This window comes from Myotis lucifugus, unplaced genomic scaffold (genome assembly GCF_000147115.1).
Source record: "Myotis lucifugus unplaced genomic scaffold, Myoluc2.0 scaffold_52, whole genome shotgun sequence".
NCBI lineage: Eukaryota > Metazoa > Chordata > Mammalia > Chiroptera > Vespertilionidae > Myotis > Myotis lucifugus.
The window spans coordinates 2564747-2584507 of NW_005871100.1; the positions used below are offsets into that span (position 1 = coordinate 2564747).

The 19761-nt window shown below is 44.5% G+C and overlaps 1 protein-coding gene across 2 annotated transcripts in view; it reads right to left on the reverse strand.

Annotated features, from left to right (window-relative positions):
* Positions 1-19761, reverse strand: part of CREB5 (cAMP responsive element binding protein 5) — a 381586-nt gene that overhangs the window by 111561 nt on the left and 250264 nt on the right. The window contains exon 1 of one of the 2 annotated variants that reach the window (XM_006088753.2): positions 12144-12357. The exons of the other annotated variant lie outside the window; for it this stretch is intronic. Coding sequence (XP_006088815.1) covers positions 12144-12190 — 47 coding nt within the window. The 5' untranslated portion in view covers positions 12191-12357. Of the gene's footprint in view, positions 1-12143; positions 12358-19761 lie in introns of those variants that run through there. 2 annotated transcript variants of the gene reach the window in all.

Genomic DNA, 19761 nt, shown 5'->3' on the forward strand with positions numbered 1-19761 from the left:
TGTTCTAAGAAAAAACTCCACTGCATTTTATTCCTCTCATTTCCCAAGAAGACTTGGGACCCAGAGGGCCCTTAGAAAGGTAATGTAGGTCCCATATACTTTCTGTGGCTTTGATCAAAATTCGACCCAATAGAAACACAACTGAAATTATTTTTTTTAAGTTTTTTTTAAAACATTTACTCAGCTCCTGCTATCTTTCAGGAACTGTAGTGGGAGCCTGGAATGAATAAAAGATCATCCCTGTCTTCAAAAAACTCATATTCTATTCAGAAAAACAGGCAAGACCTGAAACCCCCCACCCCCCGAAAAAAAGATATCTAATCCCCTGGGGGTTTCAGGGGAGGGGTCCTAGAAGAGGAGACACAGAATTGCTCCAGGAAAGATGAGAAGATAGCTCTGCATTGCACATGTGCACATGTGCTCATGTATGTGTGTGTGAGTGAGGGACAAGGGATACTGGTAGTAGGGGCTCCAAGCCCAGTTAACCCTCTGTGCAAGGCAAGGTGGTGAAAGTACTTCAACACAGGCTGAGAAGAGAGTAAAGAGTTACTGTTGCCCACAGTTTAACATGAGATGAAAACAATCTCTTTAATGATAACATTCCCTATCTAGAAATAGATGCGATCTGATGTGCATCCATTCATGCCAACCCCCTTAGAGATGCCAAATTGGGAACTACGTCCATTTAGACTTTTAAGACTCATTTTCCAGTGTTTCCTGTAGGTGGCTGAGTTAAGAGAACCATTTGACAGACTCGACTGCAGAAATTGGGTCCTTTTTGAATTACGGTGTGTTGGAATGAAAGGGAGAGAGAGATTTAGGGTAAGTGGGAGGGAGGCATTGGGAGCTCTGGGCAGGACTCGGTATTTTTCAGAATCAAAGGAGCTCTTCCTGGCCCTATTATCCTATATTAAGCTGCATTGGAAAAGTTAAAAATGGAGCCAGAATTTGCCCCTACTTCTTCTGATTCTGAAGTCTTTTTCAAGACAGAAAGTTGTGTTACTGAGTTTTCTCTCCAGTACTGTATTTGTAGTTTTCATTTATTTTTTACTTTGAGCTCAATAAATATACATAGGCATGAGATGAGGGGTATGTTTTAGCACTCACTGTTATGTAGTATTTTCATCAGAGGTACTGAAAGTAGCTTTCTGTGTTTCTGGTGACTTTACTCTCCCTTTTGGGTACTCCTTTTTCAAGAAATTCATTATAGTTCCTGGAAAGTCCTATCTTAAAGTATTATGTGAGATGCTGCACTAACAAGATAATAAGTACATTTCCCCATTACTTCCAGCATAGAGTGAAAACACATTGATTTAAAGATAGCTTTCTTTCTCGGTCTACATTGACTTGAAACCTTTTGCAAAATATATTGTCCCTAGTTTCTAAATTGATATTGGAAGTCACTGAATGTACTGTTTCTTTCAAAGGGAAAGAAAGAAAGGAAGGAAAGAAATAAGGAAGGGAGGGAGGGAGGGAGGGAGGAAGGAAAACTTGGTCATCCTGGTTTAAATATGAAAATGAAACAGGAACATGAGACCAGGTAGCTTCACAGAGCAAATGGCCCAGCTCAGCCCTTCTTCTCATCCAGGCTCTTTCCCTCACTTGCTGTGTGCGGTTAGCTCCGAACCCACTCCTTCTGTGCTTTTGCATATGAAAAAATGAGGCTGTAAAAAATGTCAGCCAGTTTTTGTCAGCAATAGGCAGTAAAAATAATTGGTGGGCATTTAGTACATAAGATGCCCAACTCTCATAAGATAAATCAGTTCAGCTCTAACCGGTTTGGCTCAGTGGATAGAATGTCAGCCTGTGGACTCACGGGTCCCAGGTTCGATTGGTTGCGGGCACATCCCAGTAGGGAGTGTGCAGGAGGCAGCTGATCGATGTTTCTCTCTCATCGATGTTTCTAACTCTCTATCCCTCTCCCTTCCTCTCTGTAAAAAATCAATAAATTAAAAAAAAAAGATAAATCAGTTCATGTGTCCTTAACATGTTGCTTCTGAGTTGCCTCATGCCAGCAAGAGTTCTGAAGTGTGGAGAAGTTCTAATATAGCTTATGAAACGAGAAGCTATAACAGAGTTCACGTATCCAAGACTATTCCCAGCCACTTGAAAACCTCAGCCCATGACCTGCCTCTGTAATATATAGCATTTCCACACTGTGGCTGCCGTAATAAACCAATGGATAGTTCCCTCCAATATGTTTGCTTTTAGTGAACTTTTTTTCTCATCTCCAAAGAAGCTGGCAGTGTAATATACAAATGACTAGAATAACTGTGCATTGCTCTAGACACCAATGAATAAAATATAGCAAAGACTGCATATCCCTAGAGTGAATTATTCCACTTAGAAAATAGTATAATTGACTTTGGGTAGTATGGGGGTGGGGGAATCCAAGTGTTTTTAGGCTGTGGGGTTATTTTCTGGTAATTGCCAGACTTGAAATTAGTTTGTCAATCATACAGTTCTCTTAGCCTTATAAAGGTTTTTGGGTTGTTTTTTTTCTTTTTTTTGGGGGGGGGGTGGTTATGGAAGGAGAATTGAGAAAATGGCTAAGCCCCACAAGACCTTTTTTCTTGTCATAAAGTTGTTGTCAAAAAGATCTGCTATTATGTCTGGGATGGGTGAACTCCGTGGCATTTCGTGTTCAGTAAAAATGTCTCAAACCATTTTTCAAACATTTTGAGGCTTGGCAAAAACCTGAAATCCATCTTGCCAAGCACTCTCCCCTCCCCCCTTAATTCTTCAACCCATGTGTCTTTCAAGGGAAATTTAATCCGTATGTTTCTGATTCATTTACACTTAACTCATCAAAATGGTGTTTTGTAAGAGCTATTTGATGTTCAAGAAATCTTATGAGCTTCTCTTTTTATATGTCTAAAAAGCGTTTCTTTCTGAGAACCAGAAAATTGTATTTTACCAGCTGTAAGCCAAATGATTTGAGCTGTGTTAAAAATCAAGAACCTGCTGAATTTAGGAGGCAGGAAAATAGGAGACACAATGACACAAGTAAGTGTCCTCACATGTCTGCCTGCTCTGCCTCTACCCAAGGTCTTTCAAACTCCTTCCCTGAAGGCACCTATCCCATGAAGCCTAAGAACCAACCATGAAGCTGAGAATTACGGTCTTAGAGCAAAAATTCCCATTGATTCTGGAGATTCCCAATTGTGAATCCTAGCTCAGAATCAGCAGAAGTAAAACCTGAAGTCTTTCATTAGATTAATGTATTACCTAGGAAATAAAATAATCCTTGAATGCCAGAACTAGAAGGGACTTGTGAAATTTCTAGTTTAGTAATTTTTGCATTGTGTTTCAAGGTCTCATGGGTGGGAGGGGGCATGAATTAGTGAAAGACCTATGGGCCAATCAGGGCTCTCTGTTTTCCATACATAGAGGAGTTTTTGTAAAATTTATTATTTTTCCCATTACCATACAAAAGGATTTAAAAGAAAGTACTCTGAGGGCAAATTCAGTTGGAAAACAAATACCTTAATTTTATATGAGAACACTGAGGTCTGGGGAAGGAATCTTAGCATTGGAGCAGAGCTGGCACCGGTACCCAGGTCTCCTGACCCTTGTCCAGCATTCCAGCGACCTTTCCACTATGCCAGAGGTTTTCAAACCTGGCTACCATTCATTAGTGGGTGTAACAGTGAGAAATTAGTGAAATCCATTTAATCTGAATGACTAATATTTTAGGAAAATGCATAGAATGTAAGATACCCAAGAACGTTATATACAGTAAAGATTAAGCATTGTTTCATTAAATTATACACATACTTGTAAACATACCCATCTGAGTCTATTGGGTTGTGATATAAAATACATTGCTTACTGTTTTTCATATGAAAAAAGTTTCTAAATCACTGTGCCATACAGAAAACCATGTTTCTTTTACTGGTAGTTCAGCCAATAGCAATTTTCAATGTGCCTTGTTAAAGACCACATGGGTGGAAAGACTCAACGTGACCCTTCTCACATTGTAGAGGAAATATTTATAAATCAGGGGCCTATTTACCAACAGTGGCTTAACACACAGATGGGGAGAAATGGACAAAGAGTGAATATATGCTGGGGAAGGAAAGGGGGGTGACAGATACCTAGTTGAGAGAAGAGCCACATTTATCTTAATATGATTTACAAACAGCAGGAATGATCTCCGACTGGCATAGAGTGCAACCACTCAGTGGAAACCCCAGACATGTTAGCACCAGCATATTTCCAAAGTGCATTTTCCAAGCACTTAACCATCATTAATTAGGTAGAAACATCCTTTGGAGGTCAGGAGACACAATAGTTCATCTCTGCACAACGAAGCTTTGGAGACTAGGGGAATTCGAGTAGCTGGGTAATGACTGTGGGAGGATGAATTGGGTTAACTGGCTGTGAAAATGTCGCGATAAAGCATTGTGAGAAATGCCACCGACACACTGATATCAGTGGGCTGCTGTCCTTTCCCAGCTGAAAGCTGTCTCTGTGAGAAGGGACACAAAGTCATTAAAACAACTATGAATTACCCTCTGGCTCTCTTTTTTCAGAATCCTAATGAAGTGACAAGTTTTCTGTGGTCACAAAGTGCCTGAGTCTCTTTGGGATGAAAGTGCGAAGTAGGGCTGTGTTGGGAATTGTGGTCTCCAGTTGCCTAGGTGGGGAGGGAGGGAGAGGGAGGAAGCAGGAGTTTCAGAGCCCAGAGGTCACATCCTGCAGGTGGGTGGGTGCTGGTTCTGGGGTGGCTTCCAAGCTCTGTCCTCATCAGATGTGCACTCAGAGCATCAAGGCTGATGCCGGAGAGGGAGGGACAGAGAGGGTAGTGGGAAGCAGAGAAAGCCGGCAGGTTACCCCATGTCATTTATGGCTCAGGGACAGCACGCCCCACCCACTAACTAGACACCAGGGAGCATTAGGCTGGAGGCAGCAAGCAAGATGTCTGATTGGCCTCCCCACCCCTCCCTCAAGACCAGAGGGTGGAGTCTTCACACAGCACAGCCTTTGAAAGACTCCAGTTTCTCAGAGCCTTCTGGTCGCTGCTCTGAGCTTCTGCACATCCAAGTCTTTCTCTGTACTCTTCCCACACCACTGACCCCAGGAGCCAGAACTCAAAAGAGGGACAGAGAAGCATAAACTTGGGCAAGAAGATGGAGTTCCTGGCACCAGCAAGCTCAATAGGCAGGCAGAGAGGAACTGCGCTCCTCACTGTATCAGAGCCAGGTCCTGACCCTGCCACCAGATAGCTTTATGATGGCAGAGAATTCGTCACATCGTTGGGTGGCCTCAATTTCTGAATCTCTAAGATGAACAGGTTGGGCTAAAGGCTCTCTAAGATTCCTGCCCATCAGTGCATTTAGAATTATGGGAATATTATTCCACTGCTAAGGAAGTTCTGGATGTGAGCGTGAAGCCAAGTCCAATGGCGTTCCCTGTGACCTGTACTCTGGAGCTTCCTCTTTGACCTGGATGGGAGGAAACAGCAAAGCAGCAGATGCACTGAGTGAGGGCAAGAGCTGGGTTGAGAACAATAATTTGGCTGGCGAGAGGCCTCTGTGTAGTCCACATTAGGGTGGATGTTGGTGAGAGCCAGACTAAAGGTGAACACGCAACAAGTTGTAGATTACAAGAAGTAATCTACATCTACATTTATACTAAATGGGTTTATTATAATTGCTGTTATTATGATTAATTCCAGAGGAATTAAAGGGGATCAACCCTTTATGGCAGAGTGTTGCTGAGCTGACTGAAGTGTCATAGTAAATAAGAAAGTCGGGAAGAGGCAGGTGAACAAGAGAAGTTGTTTTATGTCACCTAAAAAATAAATCTATACTTAACTGAAAGGGGTGCAATAAAAAAGACCCAGCGCTTATTGGTGCTGAAATACACTGTTTTAAGGTGAGAGCTCAAACCTCATGTTCTTGCCAATGAAGAGATGGCCACACAGTATAGACCAGCATTATGATCCTCCCCTTACCTCTCCTTCTGCTCACAGTCTCACCAGCATCTGTGACTCAGTTTACCTTTCTGGGAAGGAAGTGCCCAATGACAGTATTTCTCTCTACATTACTGATACCCAAAATTTTCCCCAAAAGTCAACTGGTCCCATTAGTAAATAACTAACATGTACTGAACATTTACTATGCTAAGTACATTATAGTCCTTATCTCAGGGATCCCATTTCATAGGTGAAGTAACTGAGACCTAGAAACAGTCAACAGATTGTGAGAAATCACACAGCTAGCAAGTGGCAAAGCCAGAGTTTGAACACAGATCTGTCCAAATGATTCACAGGGCACAATCACACAGGGCCATACTGATTTGGAATAAATAGGCTCCACCTTTGTAAAGGAAGCTGCTTTGCAGACCTTCCCTTACACTGATGTGGGCCCTGTGGGCAGAGGGGCAGAGCCAAGTGGGTAACTAGGCCCACAAGGCTACAAGAGGCCCAGCTGGCCTCTCTGCCATGTCAGCACACGTGTCAGCTCAACATGACTTTAATTCTTTAAAATTCTTTCAAGATCCTTGATTTAAAAGAAAAAAAAAGTTCATGGGCTCCTACAACACAGTAACTTGTGGTAGTCATTCCAGCTTATATAACACAGCCTCTTGGCTCCCTTTTCCACCTCCCATTAAGATAAGTGATTGAGTCTATGCACTAATAGATACCTTGGCATTCACTGGGAGCCTTATTATTGTTTTTTTTCCCAGGCTTTGCGTTTTTGGACACATCCAGTTCTATTTCAGTTACTCTAGACAGCAAAGAAAAAAAAATCATAAGGTAGAATTTAATTCTTGGTATCATGTGGAGGGAAGGAAGACTGCTGATAGCTCGATGAGTCTTGGCTATTGTATAACTACTGTCGCATTCTCCACAGTGATTTGAACTATTGATTAATTCTTCTTGGGTGCAGCGGGGCTTCATCAATCATTAAATAAGCTCTCCTGCCAGGGTAGGTACAGGAAGAAAGATGTATGGGCTGGTTATAGAGTGTATGTGTACTATGCAGTGGACTTTGGAGTGCTCAGACAAGTCAATCTCAGTTTTCAAGGCTGGAAAGAGTCAGGAACTGTCGTTGTTTCAACCCAAACTCATGAAGTACAAACCTCGAAAAGCGCCAAGCCTTTTGGCATGCATTTTCAACAGACTAGCAAAGACTGCTGAAAAATCACACACTTAAATTTGGACCACAGACTTTTCCTTGGCCTGGCCCACAGTTATCAAAGCCACCATTTTCCTTCTTCCTCTCAGCAATTCCCCACATCCCTGTATCAGGACCGCTCCCTCACATCCTTGCGTATACATCTTAGAGTGCAAAAGGAGTCCCTTTCTCAGGTCAGAGGACCATTAAAATAAAAGGAGAATAGAAAGGAGAAATCTGTGTTTTACCCACTGCTTCTCCTTTTATTTTATTTTTTTAAATTCAGTTCCAGATTTGCCCACCCTACTTTCTGTCGGGCACAGGACAATGCTCATTCTTAAATCCACATGAATTTCTGCCTCTTCATCTGGCTTTCCTGGCCAATGTACACAAGGTAAACTCTGAGACAGTTTTACCATGCAGCCTGAGACAGCCTAGACTGGGCGATCCTAGCATGGAACACTTGATGGAAGTCTTGGGCCCATCGCTGTTACTTAATTCCACCAACTTCACCATCATAACACTTTTCCACTTGCCACCTTGGACATTCCCTTCTCTTCAATCTCTAAAACACCAGTTTTACCACCAGAAGAGATACGTGAGATGAAGTAGCAAGCCTAAAAGGTAGCCTTACCCAACTAAAGATCCGCAGTACACATGACTGCTATTCCAAATATAAACTTCTCTCAGTGGAGCCAGGAATGGAATCCGGTTCTCACGACTGAACTCACTCATCTCCATTTCACTTCTTTTTCCCATTCACAAAGCCACCGACGAGCATGAATGGGGACATGAGGGTCTTTTTTCCAGCCTGCATTGTTTGCATCTGTGCCTCCACTCAGGTCTCTGGAAATTTGGCAGGTCTTATCAGCACTGGGTCTCACCTCGCTTTAATCAGAACGGTACGTTTACTTCTGTTTCTAGTACCTGACGTAATCACAGACTTGCTTGATTTTCTGAATTAAAAGAAGGCCTACAAGAAGAGAGGCCAGAGAAGGCAGACGCCTGAGTGACGCTGGGAGCAAGATGCCCTGGGAGCATCTGAAATCAGTCCCCTGTGGCTGATACTTCTGCCAGGAGGATCCTGTGCTGTCATCCACATGATGGGAGCAGCTAAGACTTCGTGCCTGTGATCTCACTGTATGCCAGGGGCCTTAAAATGTGTACCCACTCCTCACAACGCCATGAGGTAGGTATGGCTATCCTCATATTACAAAGGTAGAAACTATGGCACAGAGAGGCTAAGTGGCTTGCCCAAGTCACACAACTAGTAAGTGGAAGAGTAATTTCAACCCAGGCCTTTTGACCCCTCAAAGCCATGATACTCTTTTCAGGGGACTCCACATTCTTCTAAGCAGTAGATGTCTGTTTTCCTGGTGCCTCCCCCTTCTTCTTGCCACAGATGTGTCCACCGGGGAAAAACCGGGAAGGCAAGAGGAAGAATGCTGAGTTCAGCACTGGCTTATGGTTAAGCGTAGGCATGGCCAGCTGACATTCCTCTGCTCAGTGCCTGGCATATGGAGGGGATAGATTTGTGCCCCTTCTGTCATGCCATCAAAGCTTTGCCTCCCTCTTGACCTGCCAACAGGTGAGGTATGGCTTTAGGGATCCCTATGGAAAACAAAGCTGCCACTAAGCCATGCCCCCAGGGAATATAAACCATGGACAATGTCACCAAGATTCTCCCCTGATGGCGAGCTAGACCTAGTGTGAACTGGACTTAAGGGGTTAGAGCTCATCTGAACTAGGGCAGGTCTGATCCTCAGTTTTCACATGGATAAGAGTAACACTTACACAAATAAGTAAAGTAAACCTGGGGAAGCTGAGTAAGAGCTGTGGGCTGCATCAGTGGCAGTATACTGGTTGTGATATTGTACTGTATGTAGTTTTGCAAGTTGTTACCATCGGGGGAAACTGGGTAAAGGGTACAGAGGCTCTCTCTATATTATTTCTTATAACTGCATGTAAGTCTACAGTTATTTCAATTAAAAAACAACAATAACCGAAACAGAAACTCCAAACAAAACAATTACCAAATAGTGGAGCTAAAGATTCCCACCTGTCCAGGTTACCATGGGGATGCAGTGAGGCAATAGAAGTCTGACTTAGGATCACCATGAGCTCGCGCTCCTGCCTTGCCTGCCTCTCCGTCAGTCACAAGCAGGCCAGGTCTGATTACGGTGAGCAAGTCAGAGCCAAGTCAACATACATTGTAAGGCTCTAGAAAAAGAGATTGTGCTCTCTTTACTCATGAAGACTCCCAAGCACACACTTGGCACTCACGGTCTTGGCCCAGTGACTAATAGCCCCTTGTTTTGTTTCAGCTCTGGGTGACCCTCCCCCGCCCCTCAGGGAGGCATGGTTGTGGTCCTTCCCTGTGCACGATTAAGCTGGGTCCATAAATACATACTTTACAATAAGGCTACTACCCTGGAACTTGGATGAAGAAGAATGGAGATATTGTTTGGAAAAATTATCTTTCTAATAAGCCCATATAGTTTTGCCTTTCATACCCTTTGAAGGTTTTTAAATGTCACCTTCAATCTCACCTACAAATCTGAGTTTATGTAAAACGTACAGAAACATATCAAGGAGTCATGCAACCTCTGGGGGAAGAAGTACATTACAATCACAGTTCTGCATCATATGAGCAAATGAACATAAATGCCTGCATGTTGGGCACTATGTCCTGCATCCGAGGGATGTGGGGGTCTTTTAGGAAATTTAAAGGGCAGGTAAATAAAATGGACCTTGGAAAATAATACACAGCTGTGATAATATTCTGGAGCTCTTAGGACAGACTCACCTGGGTCATGATCTCTCATTGAGGATGCCTTGCCGGTAGTATTTGAAAACTATGAATTTCACCCCAAGAGAAATCATCATGACAAAAAGCAAAACCCAAAACCAACCCTCAAAGTAGGGAAAGACCCATTCCTTTTCACCCTGCCCATTCATTTCCCTTAAGGCACTAATTCACTTTGATTTCAAATGCGCTTTTCTCTGGAAAGCTGTGTGAATACCTTTTAGCAATACTTGCATAGATCAGGGACACAGAACTCTGGAGCTAAAAGGGACTTCAGAGATCATTTCAGACTGGCCCCACAGGTGAGGGTGGGGCTTACAGCCCACCTTGTCTGCTCCATTTAAAAATAGAGCCTGAAGAACTTGTATGCATATATGCATAACCCATGGACACAGACAATATTGTAGTGAAGGGAGGGTGGGTTGGGGGCAGGCTAGAAGGGGTCAGTGGGGGGATAGGGGGACACCTATAATACTTTCAATAATAAAGATAAATTTAAAAAATTAAAATAACCTAGAGCCCAGATGATTTCAGTGACTTGCTCAAGGTCATCAAGATTGATATTCAAGCCCCTTGACCTCTATCACACCATGTTCTTTCTTCCAAAAAGTACCTCTGAAAACCTTCCCCCTTCCATCTCTTCCAAAAATAAATCAGGGGAGAAGATTCATAAAAAGTCATAATTAATTATATCCCAAACATGCGTTAAATAAAAAAACATAAACCCCCCTTTGGTACATGCCCCATGCCTCAGTCTGCATTGTGCTGCATGATGATCGAGACTCACTGAGCCCCAGAAGTTCTGGAGTGGCCACAGTCAGGGTCTCGCTCTCAGGGGCTGCTTCCTACCTAACCATGCTGGATGGGGTCAGAAAGCACTCAGCCCAGACAGTGCAGCCCAGCACTGACTATATTTCATGAAACATACAGAAATGTGATAATAATTTTCAAAACATAAAAGTCTCTCTGGGTATACTAGAGCCTTAAAGCATCGAGAACATCATTTGCCCCTCTCTCCCTCTATTTCCTATCAATCCCTTACAGTATTAACTCGTTCTTTCCAGACAAATCAGTCAAGAAGTGTTCATCATCCCTGCCATGACTGCGGCAGATCATTTTAAAATTAATTCAAGAACATAAAAGTTTTAAAGGTAGCCCTGGATTGAGTTGTCACATGAACCAACAGAAAGTTAAAATTCTCAAGCAAATTGCACAATCGCTGTTAACGTTCGCTGAAATGATAGGTGAGAGACTGCAGCTACTGCTGAGGATCATCGTATGTTATTTAAAAAACCGACAGTGTAGTCTGAATAATAAATGCAATAGCTCAACTCTTCACAGTCAGCACGACACACCAAATAGTTTCCCAGGCATTTGCAATTCACCAGTTACACTCAGAAAGCCACCCCCAACTCCCACTGTCACTTCACTCTGACCTTTTAAGAAAAGACAGCAGTTTGGAGCCATATAAGATGAGGGAGAGAGAGAGAGAGAGAGAGAGAGAGAGAGAGAGAGAGAGAGAGAGGGAAAATCCTGGTGGAAAATAATACACAGCTGTGATAATATCATAATATCATTTTTAAAATATCATAATATAGTTTTACTTTTAATAATAAAAGATAAAAAAGGGGTGTCTGTGAATAATTAGAGATCCCAGTCTGAAGCCAGTTACAGTCACTGCAATTGATAATAAACTGAAAACCCCTTGAGAGCAGGTAAATGCTTTGCAACCCTGACCCCCTTGCTCTCACATTACTTAACTACCCTGTGGTTCTTGCATTACATCACCATTCAAGCGATTGGTTCCTGCTTTTTAACTCTCTCCGTCTCCTCCGATTAGGAGCGACACCGCAGCAAAGAAACTTCGCCGGAGTTTGCTCTTTCTCGCTTCGCTTTTTAAATTTGTGGCCTTTCTGCTCCTGTCGCGCTGCCTGGCTCTGCTTGTTTTCCCCACCCGCCCCGGATCAACTCCTCCTGGTCGCGGTCCTGGAACAAAAACTCTTATCAAAGTGAAAAGAAATGCCTCTGTGGACCGGGAGAGGAGCGGAGGGGCTGGGGAAAGAGGAGAAGGAGGAAGAGGAGAAACAAAGACAGGCAGAAAGGGGAGAAGCAAGAGGAGGAGGAGGAGGACGAAGGCTCAAGACAAGAAGGCAGCCGGGGTCCCCCAAAAATGTATAAAAACGGAAAAAAATAAAATTAAATTAAAAACAAACCTCATGGACATCACTGAGGCTGAATTCCCTCCTGAGGTGCAGAACATGAGAGCTCTGGAATGAGTGTGTGTAGAATTTGAGCCAAAGCTTAACTAGCCTGAGTGAGTCATATCCTTCCCACTTGATTCCAGGCCAAGCGATGATGTAATGCACTGGCCCTTCTCTAGCGCGGAGCTTGGCTCTCTCCCTCCACTCACTCGCTCCCTTGCTCGCTTGCTCTTTCTCCTGGGCTCGCCCTCCTCCTCCTTCTCCCTTTTAGCTCAGTGCTGGTGAAGTCACCATTTAAATCTGGCAGAACTGAAGCAAAAACTTCAATGTAACCAAAACAGCCCCAGGCTGAGTTCCAGACTCACAGAGCCTTCCCAGTGCAATTGCCCTTAGAAACGTGTAAACAGAGGGGGAAACAGTGCCGCCTGGGGTTGGCCCAGCAGCTGCCTCGCACTCAGGCAGGGACCCGCAGCTCTGCTGGCAGGGGTCCACAGGTTCCGGTGAAATTTGAAAAAAAGCACTGGTTTTCAAAAATATGCCCGTGTGTTTGGAGAAAGGGAAATAGCTATGGAGACCCACGTAGAGATGGGTGAAAGGTAGCAGGTTGGAAGGACTGAGTGGGAATGAAAGCCCAGGACAGGTGACCGGCCCAGGCTGACGGTAACAGGATTTCCGTGGCCCAGGGCTGTTTTTCTCCCCTGGAGCGGGATGAGATTTTCTGTTGCTGAATGCCAACCCCCAGGCCTCCAGAGACTTCTTGCATCTGACCCCCCTGTCAACAAGGGCAAACCCTCCTCTGGGCCAAACACCCGCCTGCATCGCCTGCATCGGCGGGAACTGGAGAATCAGTCACTTCTCCTCCGGCCCACACTGTGCGGAAGGAAAAGGACCCTAGTTGCCAAACAGCACGTTTATCTTTCTGAGATTAGCACTCCACTCTCAGGTGAGCTGCCCACAGAAGAGGAAATGAAACTATGTTCCCCCCTCAAATGAAGATCAGCCACCCATCCCTGCACTTGCTGGGGGGTAGGGGGTGGGGTCTGGCTGCTGTGTGGCTGGCTGTGAGTTTAAAAGGATGCAGGGAGAACAAACAGTATGTGTGTCTCTTTTTAAATTACAGGGCGAGGAAAAACAGCCTGGGGTGGGGGGTAGGAGCTTGGGGGGGGACAGACAGTATCCTTCACAAATGGTGGTGAAGTCCTTTCAATTGTGGGTTCTACCCTCACCTCGCACCTCTCCTGCTCAGGACTTTCCCTGGCACAGTGCAGACACTGGCTGTTTTTTAGTCCCCCTTTTAAACTCTATCTTCTCTCCCTTTTCTCTTCCCCTCCGCCTTCGTGCCTCCTTCCAAAAGAAAAAAAAAAGTAATTTTTAAAAACGAGAAGTTCACTAGAATTTTTTTAAAAAAATACCACAAAAGCAGAAGAAAGGCTGGGGTTGCAACTTATTTATTCTTCAATAATCTGAGCCTCCTGTCACCATCTACTGCTTCTCACTGCTCTCGGGACCAGAGAATTGAGTCCGTGATACAAACGTTTCCTCTCTTTGCATGTTGCCGAACAGAGACAACCTGCACGCCTAACCCCGGCCTTCAGAGGAACCTCGGAGTTTATTAAAGATGTCTGCTGCTGGGGACAGGGCTGTTCATGTGAGTCCCTTGGAATTTAAATCACAGCTTCAGGGACTATCAACACTCAAGGTGAAGAGTTAAGCGGCAAGGTCTGCCCAGCCGTCTGCCTGACCCTGGGGCCCGGGTGGGGAAGCGCTTGCTCCAGCAGTTGGCCTGGAGCATGACATCCCCAATTGATGCTGATGCCACAGTTGCACTAGTGACACCTTTATCAAGGCAGGCAGTCCTGAATTAGAGGTGATCAGCCGTAATTACAGCTGGCGCCACTGAAGCCCTTGGCCTGACAGCGGCAAATGTGGTTGTTATAAAGTTGGGTCCACCATGTCAGTGGCCTGTATAACTCACTTACGTCTGACTCGCCAAGCAGCTATTGATTTTTCTTCTGATGCAGGGAATAAATAAAACAAAATCTTCCTTCGCTCCCGCGAGCCTTGCTACTCCCAGGCAGGCTGAGGAGATTTTATACAAACGGATTCCTCCTTTTTGTAAGCGCCATTGACCATGATGATAAATGTAAGCTGAGGGCTTTCCCTTTCTCTCCTCCTCTCCCCACAACTTGCCTTAGTTTTCATATTTAAATGCTTTATTTTTAAAGATGTTTTTATTGATTTTAGAGAGAGAGGAAGGGCAAAGGAGAGCGAGAAACATCAATAAGAGAAACATCGTACATGCCCCCTACCAGGGATGGAGCAGGCACCTGGGCATGTGCTGACCGGAATCAAAATGGCCACCTCTCGGTTCCTGGGTCGATGCTCACCAACTGAACCACAAAGTCCAGGGCTAAATGTCTTCTTTATGTTATTATTTGAGGCATATCAAAATGAATATGCAGAATTTTTCAAACTGACATGGTCCTGTAATCTCAATGGGCACATACTTTCCAAAGGATTTTGGTTAGGCCATGTCCCAGGGGCTGGGGAGAGTGCCCCCGCTTTTTCTCCTATGGAGTAGGTAAAAGGGACTCTGTGCTGTAGGTGAAGACTGGGCAAGGGTGTCTTTTCTGTGCCTTCCTTGGAGAGTAGCAGGAATGACAGTTCTGACCAAAGCCAGGCGCAGACCTCTCATGAGACCTGCCGGCATCTTCGCTCCAGCCAGAAGAGGAAGGGGCTGAGAGGTTCAAGGTGGGGAACGTACCTCTGATCAGGGACTGTTCCCAGAACCCAGCCTGACTCCAAGGGCCTTCACCTGATGATGATGCTGTGAAACCAACAAGGTCCCAGCAAGCACTGACATTCCAATAAACCTTTTGGGGAGTGCTGGCCCGTGTTAGAATCAGTTTCAGAGTTCAAAGGGGTCTGAGTATTTGCATTTGCACTTGGCAGTCCCACCATAAGTACCAAACCAGGCATCCTCACTGGCGGCCGGCTTCTCCCCACTTGAAAAGAAACCCTGCTTTCCCATTTTCCTTCCTGTGAGCAGCTAATGATAGAGAATATCCTGTTCCCCAAAGGAAATTCCCCTCGACTCAAGAGCTTCCTTTTCACCCATTTGGCCCTCTCCTAGCCTCTCCCTTTCAGCCCCCTCCTAACTGCTCTTCTGAGGAAGGGGGCCTTGCAGAGAGGAGTGTAAGATGCTGTAATTCCAGTGGGATCCTTCTTAGAAGTAGCCCCCAGCCAACAGGCTAGGCCTCAGATTAGCTGGCGTGCTCAGGAATGCTTACAACACCCTCCTTTCAGAACGTGTCATCCTTGGGGAGAGGGTGGTGGGTACCGTGCAGCTGTTCAGTGTAACTCACTCGAGCTCCCAGCTCCTGATGAAATGTTCGGCTCCAAAGAAGTGGAAACCTCAGAGATTTGAGCTCAGAGTTCAGAAGGCGCTTGGACTATCTCCAAAACACCCCACCAGGAAAGGCACAACTCAGGCTGCAGGACTGAGGGGCACAGCAGCTGAGCAAAGTAAACTTTGTGCGCCTGGGTGACTTTCTGAGCTCCAACATTATGAACACACACAGCAAATATAAGAAATGATTGCCATCCTTCTCAGAGAGAGCGATTTCTTTTCTTTTGGGTTTGAATTTATTCTCCTCAAGAAAAAGCTTATTATCTTCTTGCAGACATTGTTTTTAAAATTGAACCCGTGATTCCCACAGTCCCAGAGGAGTTTGAGGGGCCAGATAATTTCAGAGTTAAATAAGCTGTAATGACTATCACATGTACCCAACCATAAACCTAGTATTAAAAATTATTCAGAAAAAAGTGGCATCTCTTCCTTTTTTAATTTACAATAACCAGCCAGGTGGTTTTCTAAGGCCTCCTCTGCAAATTGCTTCCAGCGAACCTTCCGGTCACAGACCACTGCACACCTACGTGCTGTCATTCAGCATTCCCTTCGACTTGGGTGTCCCGTGTTTTCACAGTGGACAGAGGCTTCGGGGCTGTTTGGGTGAACCCGTGCAGCATGCAACCTGAACTGTGCGGGGTTAGCTAGTTTAGATGGTTGGGCCTGCTAAGGGCGGCTCCCAGCAACCACTCCCAGGGTGTAATCAAGGGAGTGTCAGCCCTTGGTTACCTACTGCAGCTCCAGCATCCTAGCCCTGGCACCAAGTACCCTCAGGCAACTTGCTGGCCTGTCCTGTTTCCAAACCTATCTGTAATGCTCTGAAGTGGCAATACTGGATGTGACTCAGACAAAGGAATGTGTTTCTATTGATGGAAGCATCAAGGAACCTTAGATGTAGGCAATGAGAAGTTAAAAGAGCCTTTTGATCAGCCCTATAATATAATTATTGATTCTGTCTGCTACAGGGATTTTTCCTCTAACTTCTCCATCTTTAAAATGTGTATGTCATTCTATCACTTGTCCCTATAACAGTGTCTGAAAGGCAGTTGACACTCAGTGAATATTTGTGGAATAAATGAATGAGTGAATGAATGAATACACTCCTCAGCTCAGGCATTACCTTCTCCATGAGGCCTTGCTGGACTACCAGGCTGGGGCAGGAGCGTCCATTTCTCCTATGGCACCTGGGCCAAATTCTATCATAGCAATAAACCAGTTATGGAAGTATCTATTTCTCTGCCTCTCTTCCTTGGGAGTCCTTAGCTTCTTTGGGGGCAGAGTCTGTGCTTATCCATCTCAACATTCTTCGCACCTAGCAAGCACCTATAAGCACAGTAGGTCCTCAAGAAATGAGGACCTGCAATGGGCTGGACTTTTCCTTGGAAGTATCATGTTCATCAATCTTTCCATCTCAATATCATGTCCATTTGCTAGCCATTCTATCCCCCACACCCCTGCCTGCTATATTCGTTGCTTATGTCAGACATCAAGATCATGGCCTTCTCTATCTCCTATGTTAGAATTGTGGAAACTGATTTCCCCCCTATATTTTATAGCTATCTTATCTATTTTATTGACATATATAATAATACATACATACAAACATTATATGTAGATGCTTACATATATACATATGTGAATATACATGTGTGTATATATATATGCCAACATTTGTCATCCTTAGCCAACATTGATTGAGCACATATTCTGTGCTGTGTATTGTTTTAGGTGCCCCACAGATGTTAATTCTTTTAATCTTTTCATAAACCCTATGAATTGAATGCTTTCCTTATCCCCATTTTATAGATGAAAAAACTGATTCAGGGAATTTGGTAACCTGCCTAAATGCCCCAGTGGAGCTGAGGCTTGAACTGAATGTTGTCTAATGCCAAAGTCAGGGATGTGACCATGTCACTTTACTCTTCTGTATCAGTGCACTAATACCTTCCATAGCCCAGCTGTTCCTGGTGACCGGGTTAATCTGTGTGCCCAGAAGCAAGCAGTGTCCTGCACCCAGGCAATCAGGTGGGCATGTGAGTCTTAGGAGCTTCATGATTCTGACCAGGGATATATTCCAAAGGAGAAGGGCTGGAGTGGAAGCAGAGAAGAATGGAACCTTTTTATGGCATAACAAAAAAAATAAGAAATGCAGGTCACCTCTCTCAGGTGAAAAGATGGTGTTGTCTGCCTCACACCACTCCCTGTCACACCCTGAAATCTTGTCAGGGGCCATACCCATGAACCAACACTGCCAAGTCCACCTCTGTGGCTCTCCTAGTGCCCTCAGGCTGCTGGATTCTGGGTCCTTCCTCCTTGGTGGGCATTCCATTTCTCAGGGAGAAAAATGTGTGCCTGCTGGATCTTGACCATCGCTGGCTGAGAACTCATATTTGCTTATCTCTTTACATATTATAAATTCAGGCCATTGGGGGTCTCTTTTCTGAATACTTGCCCCCCAATACTCTGCAATTTCACAAAAATGGCTTTCTGAAAAAGAGTACTTACCTATTTGGATGACAGACCAGCAAATATATTCTATTGGCTGTTTGCATTGTTAAGCATTTTTAAATTTAAATATAAAACTACAAAAGTAGAAATGAATCTGAAGAGGTTTTGAGGGCATTGGAAATAAAAAGGAAGGCTTACACTCAGGAATTATATTTGCGGTTTCTTTGCTTTTTACTGAGAGTCCAGCTGTCGGGCTCTGTGTGTGTTTAAAGCTGACCTCCCTTCCTCTGAGCAGAGTTCACCAGCGCTGATTTATTCTGCATGGAGAATGAGCCCTCCGACACTTCTGCCTGGAGGGGATGAGAGTTTTTTTTTTAAAAAAACCCCAAACATGAAGCTCTCGGGCCTTCCAAATGAAATTATCTATGTTTTTATTAACAGAGCCCCTGAGTTAAAAAGTTGGTTTTGATAAGAGAGAATAAATGAAAGAGAAACTGCTGACATAATATTTTGGTTTCCAAACCCACTTCCACATTCTGCTGTACATGGCTGTGATCTCTGGACTTACACCAGAATCCCAGATAGAAAAAGTGCAGTTAATTCTGCTTTATGCTGAAAGGCAGCTCTAAATGTTAAAAATCTGATCATATGGTGTTTCTCTTCACCGAAGTTTCTCTCTCTCTCCTTCTCCCTTACTTTCTCTCTAAAAAAATCAATTAAAACTTATTAAAAAAACAACAAAAACAAAAACCTGATCATACATACCCATTGGCATTTGTTTCTGTCTTTCTGGAAGTGTAGTGCTGTATGATTTGTAAATAACTTAGTCTTGTCCTTTCCTTTCCTATGAGAGGGAAATAGGTATTGTGATGCCGAAGGGGTCTTTAGGTTTGGGAGTAAAAGATCCTAAATTTCTCTTCCGCATAAGCTTTAGAATTCCTCTGACATTAGCAGAAATGGAAAGAAAAAGGAGAGTCAAGCACCATCTGGGTTTGAGGCAGGCTAGTAAGCCAGGACAAGCGGAAGAGGGAAACTGAGATAGTAAATGGCCAAGCAGCTTATAGCCATCTAGCAAATCTCAAAATCCTATCCTCTGTAACCAAGGACACTTAAGAGTAAATGGTTTACACTTCTCCCCAGTCAGAGGGTAAATAGTTTAAATCATCCTACTCAGGGAGACAAAGAGCAGAAATCCAGTTAATGCCTTTGGACAACCACACTCAAAGGCAGATGAAGTTAGGGAATAAATCTCATTTTGGCACATCAGCATAAAACTGATGAATATTCTTTTGAGATCCTCCCCTAAGATCTCCCCTAAATTTCCAACATTTAAAACACCTCAAAATGAAGCTCCTAGCACCTGCCCTCTCTTCCAGGAGCATGCCTGCGCCTTCCCCACCCTCTCTTCTTCCCCTACAAGCATGCATCTCCTAAACCCTAAGGCACCCCAGGAGACTTGCAACCAGGCAGCAGCAGCTCATCCTGAGCTAATCCTCTGAACCTGTTCCCAAGGCCCCTTTTCTCTGACTTCTTAGTGAGTGAAAGCAGCCTGGCCTGGGCCCATTTCCCTGACTAGTCTCTCTCCTGTTGCTTCTTCTATCCTAGGCCCTCCCTTGTTGCACTGTCCCAAGTTTTACTAAATGTCCTACAGCAAGCATGTCAAACTCAAAGGCTAACACGGGCCAAATAAACGAGGCATGCGGCCCACAGGCCGAGAGTTTGACATGCTTGTCCTACAGGCTCTAGGGCAGACCCACTCAGGGCCAGGTCCCC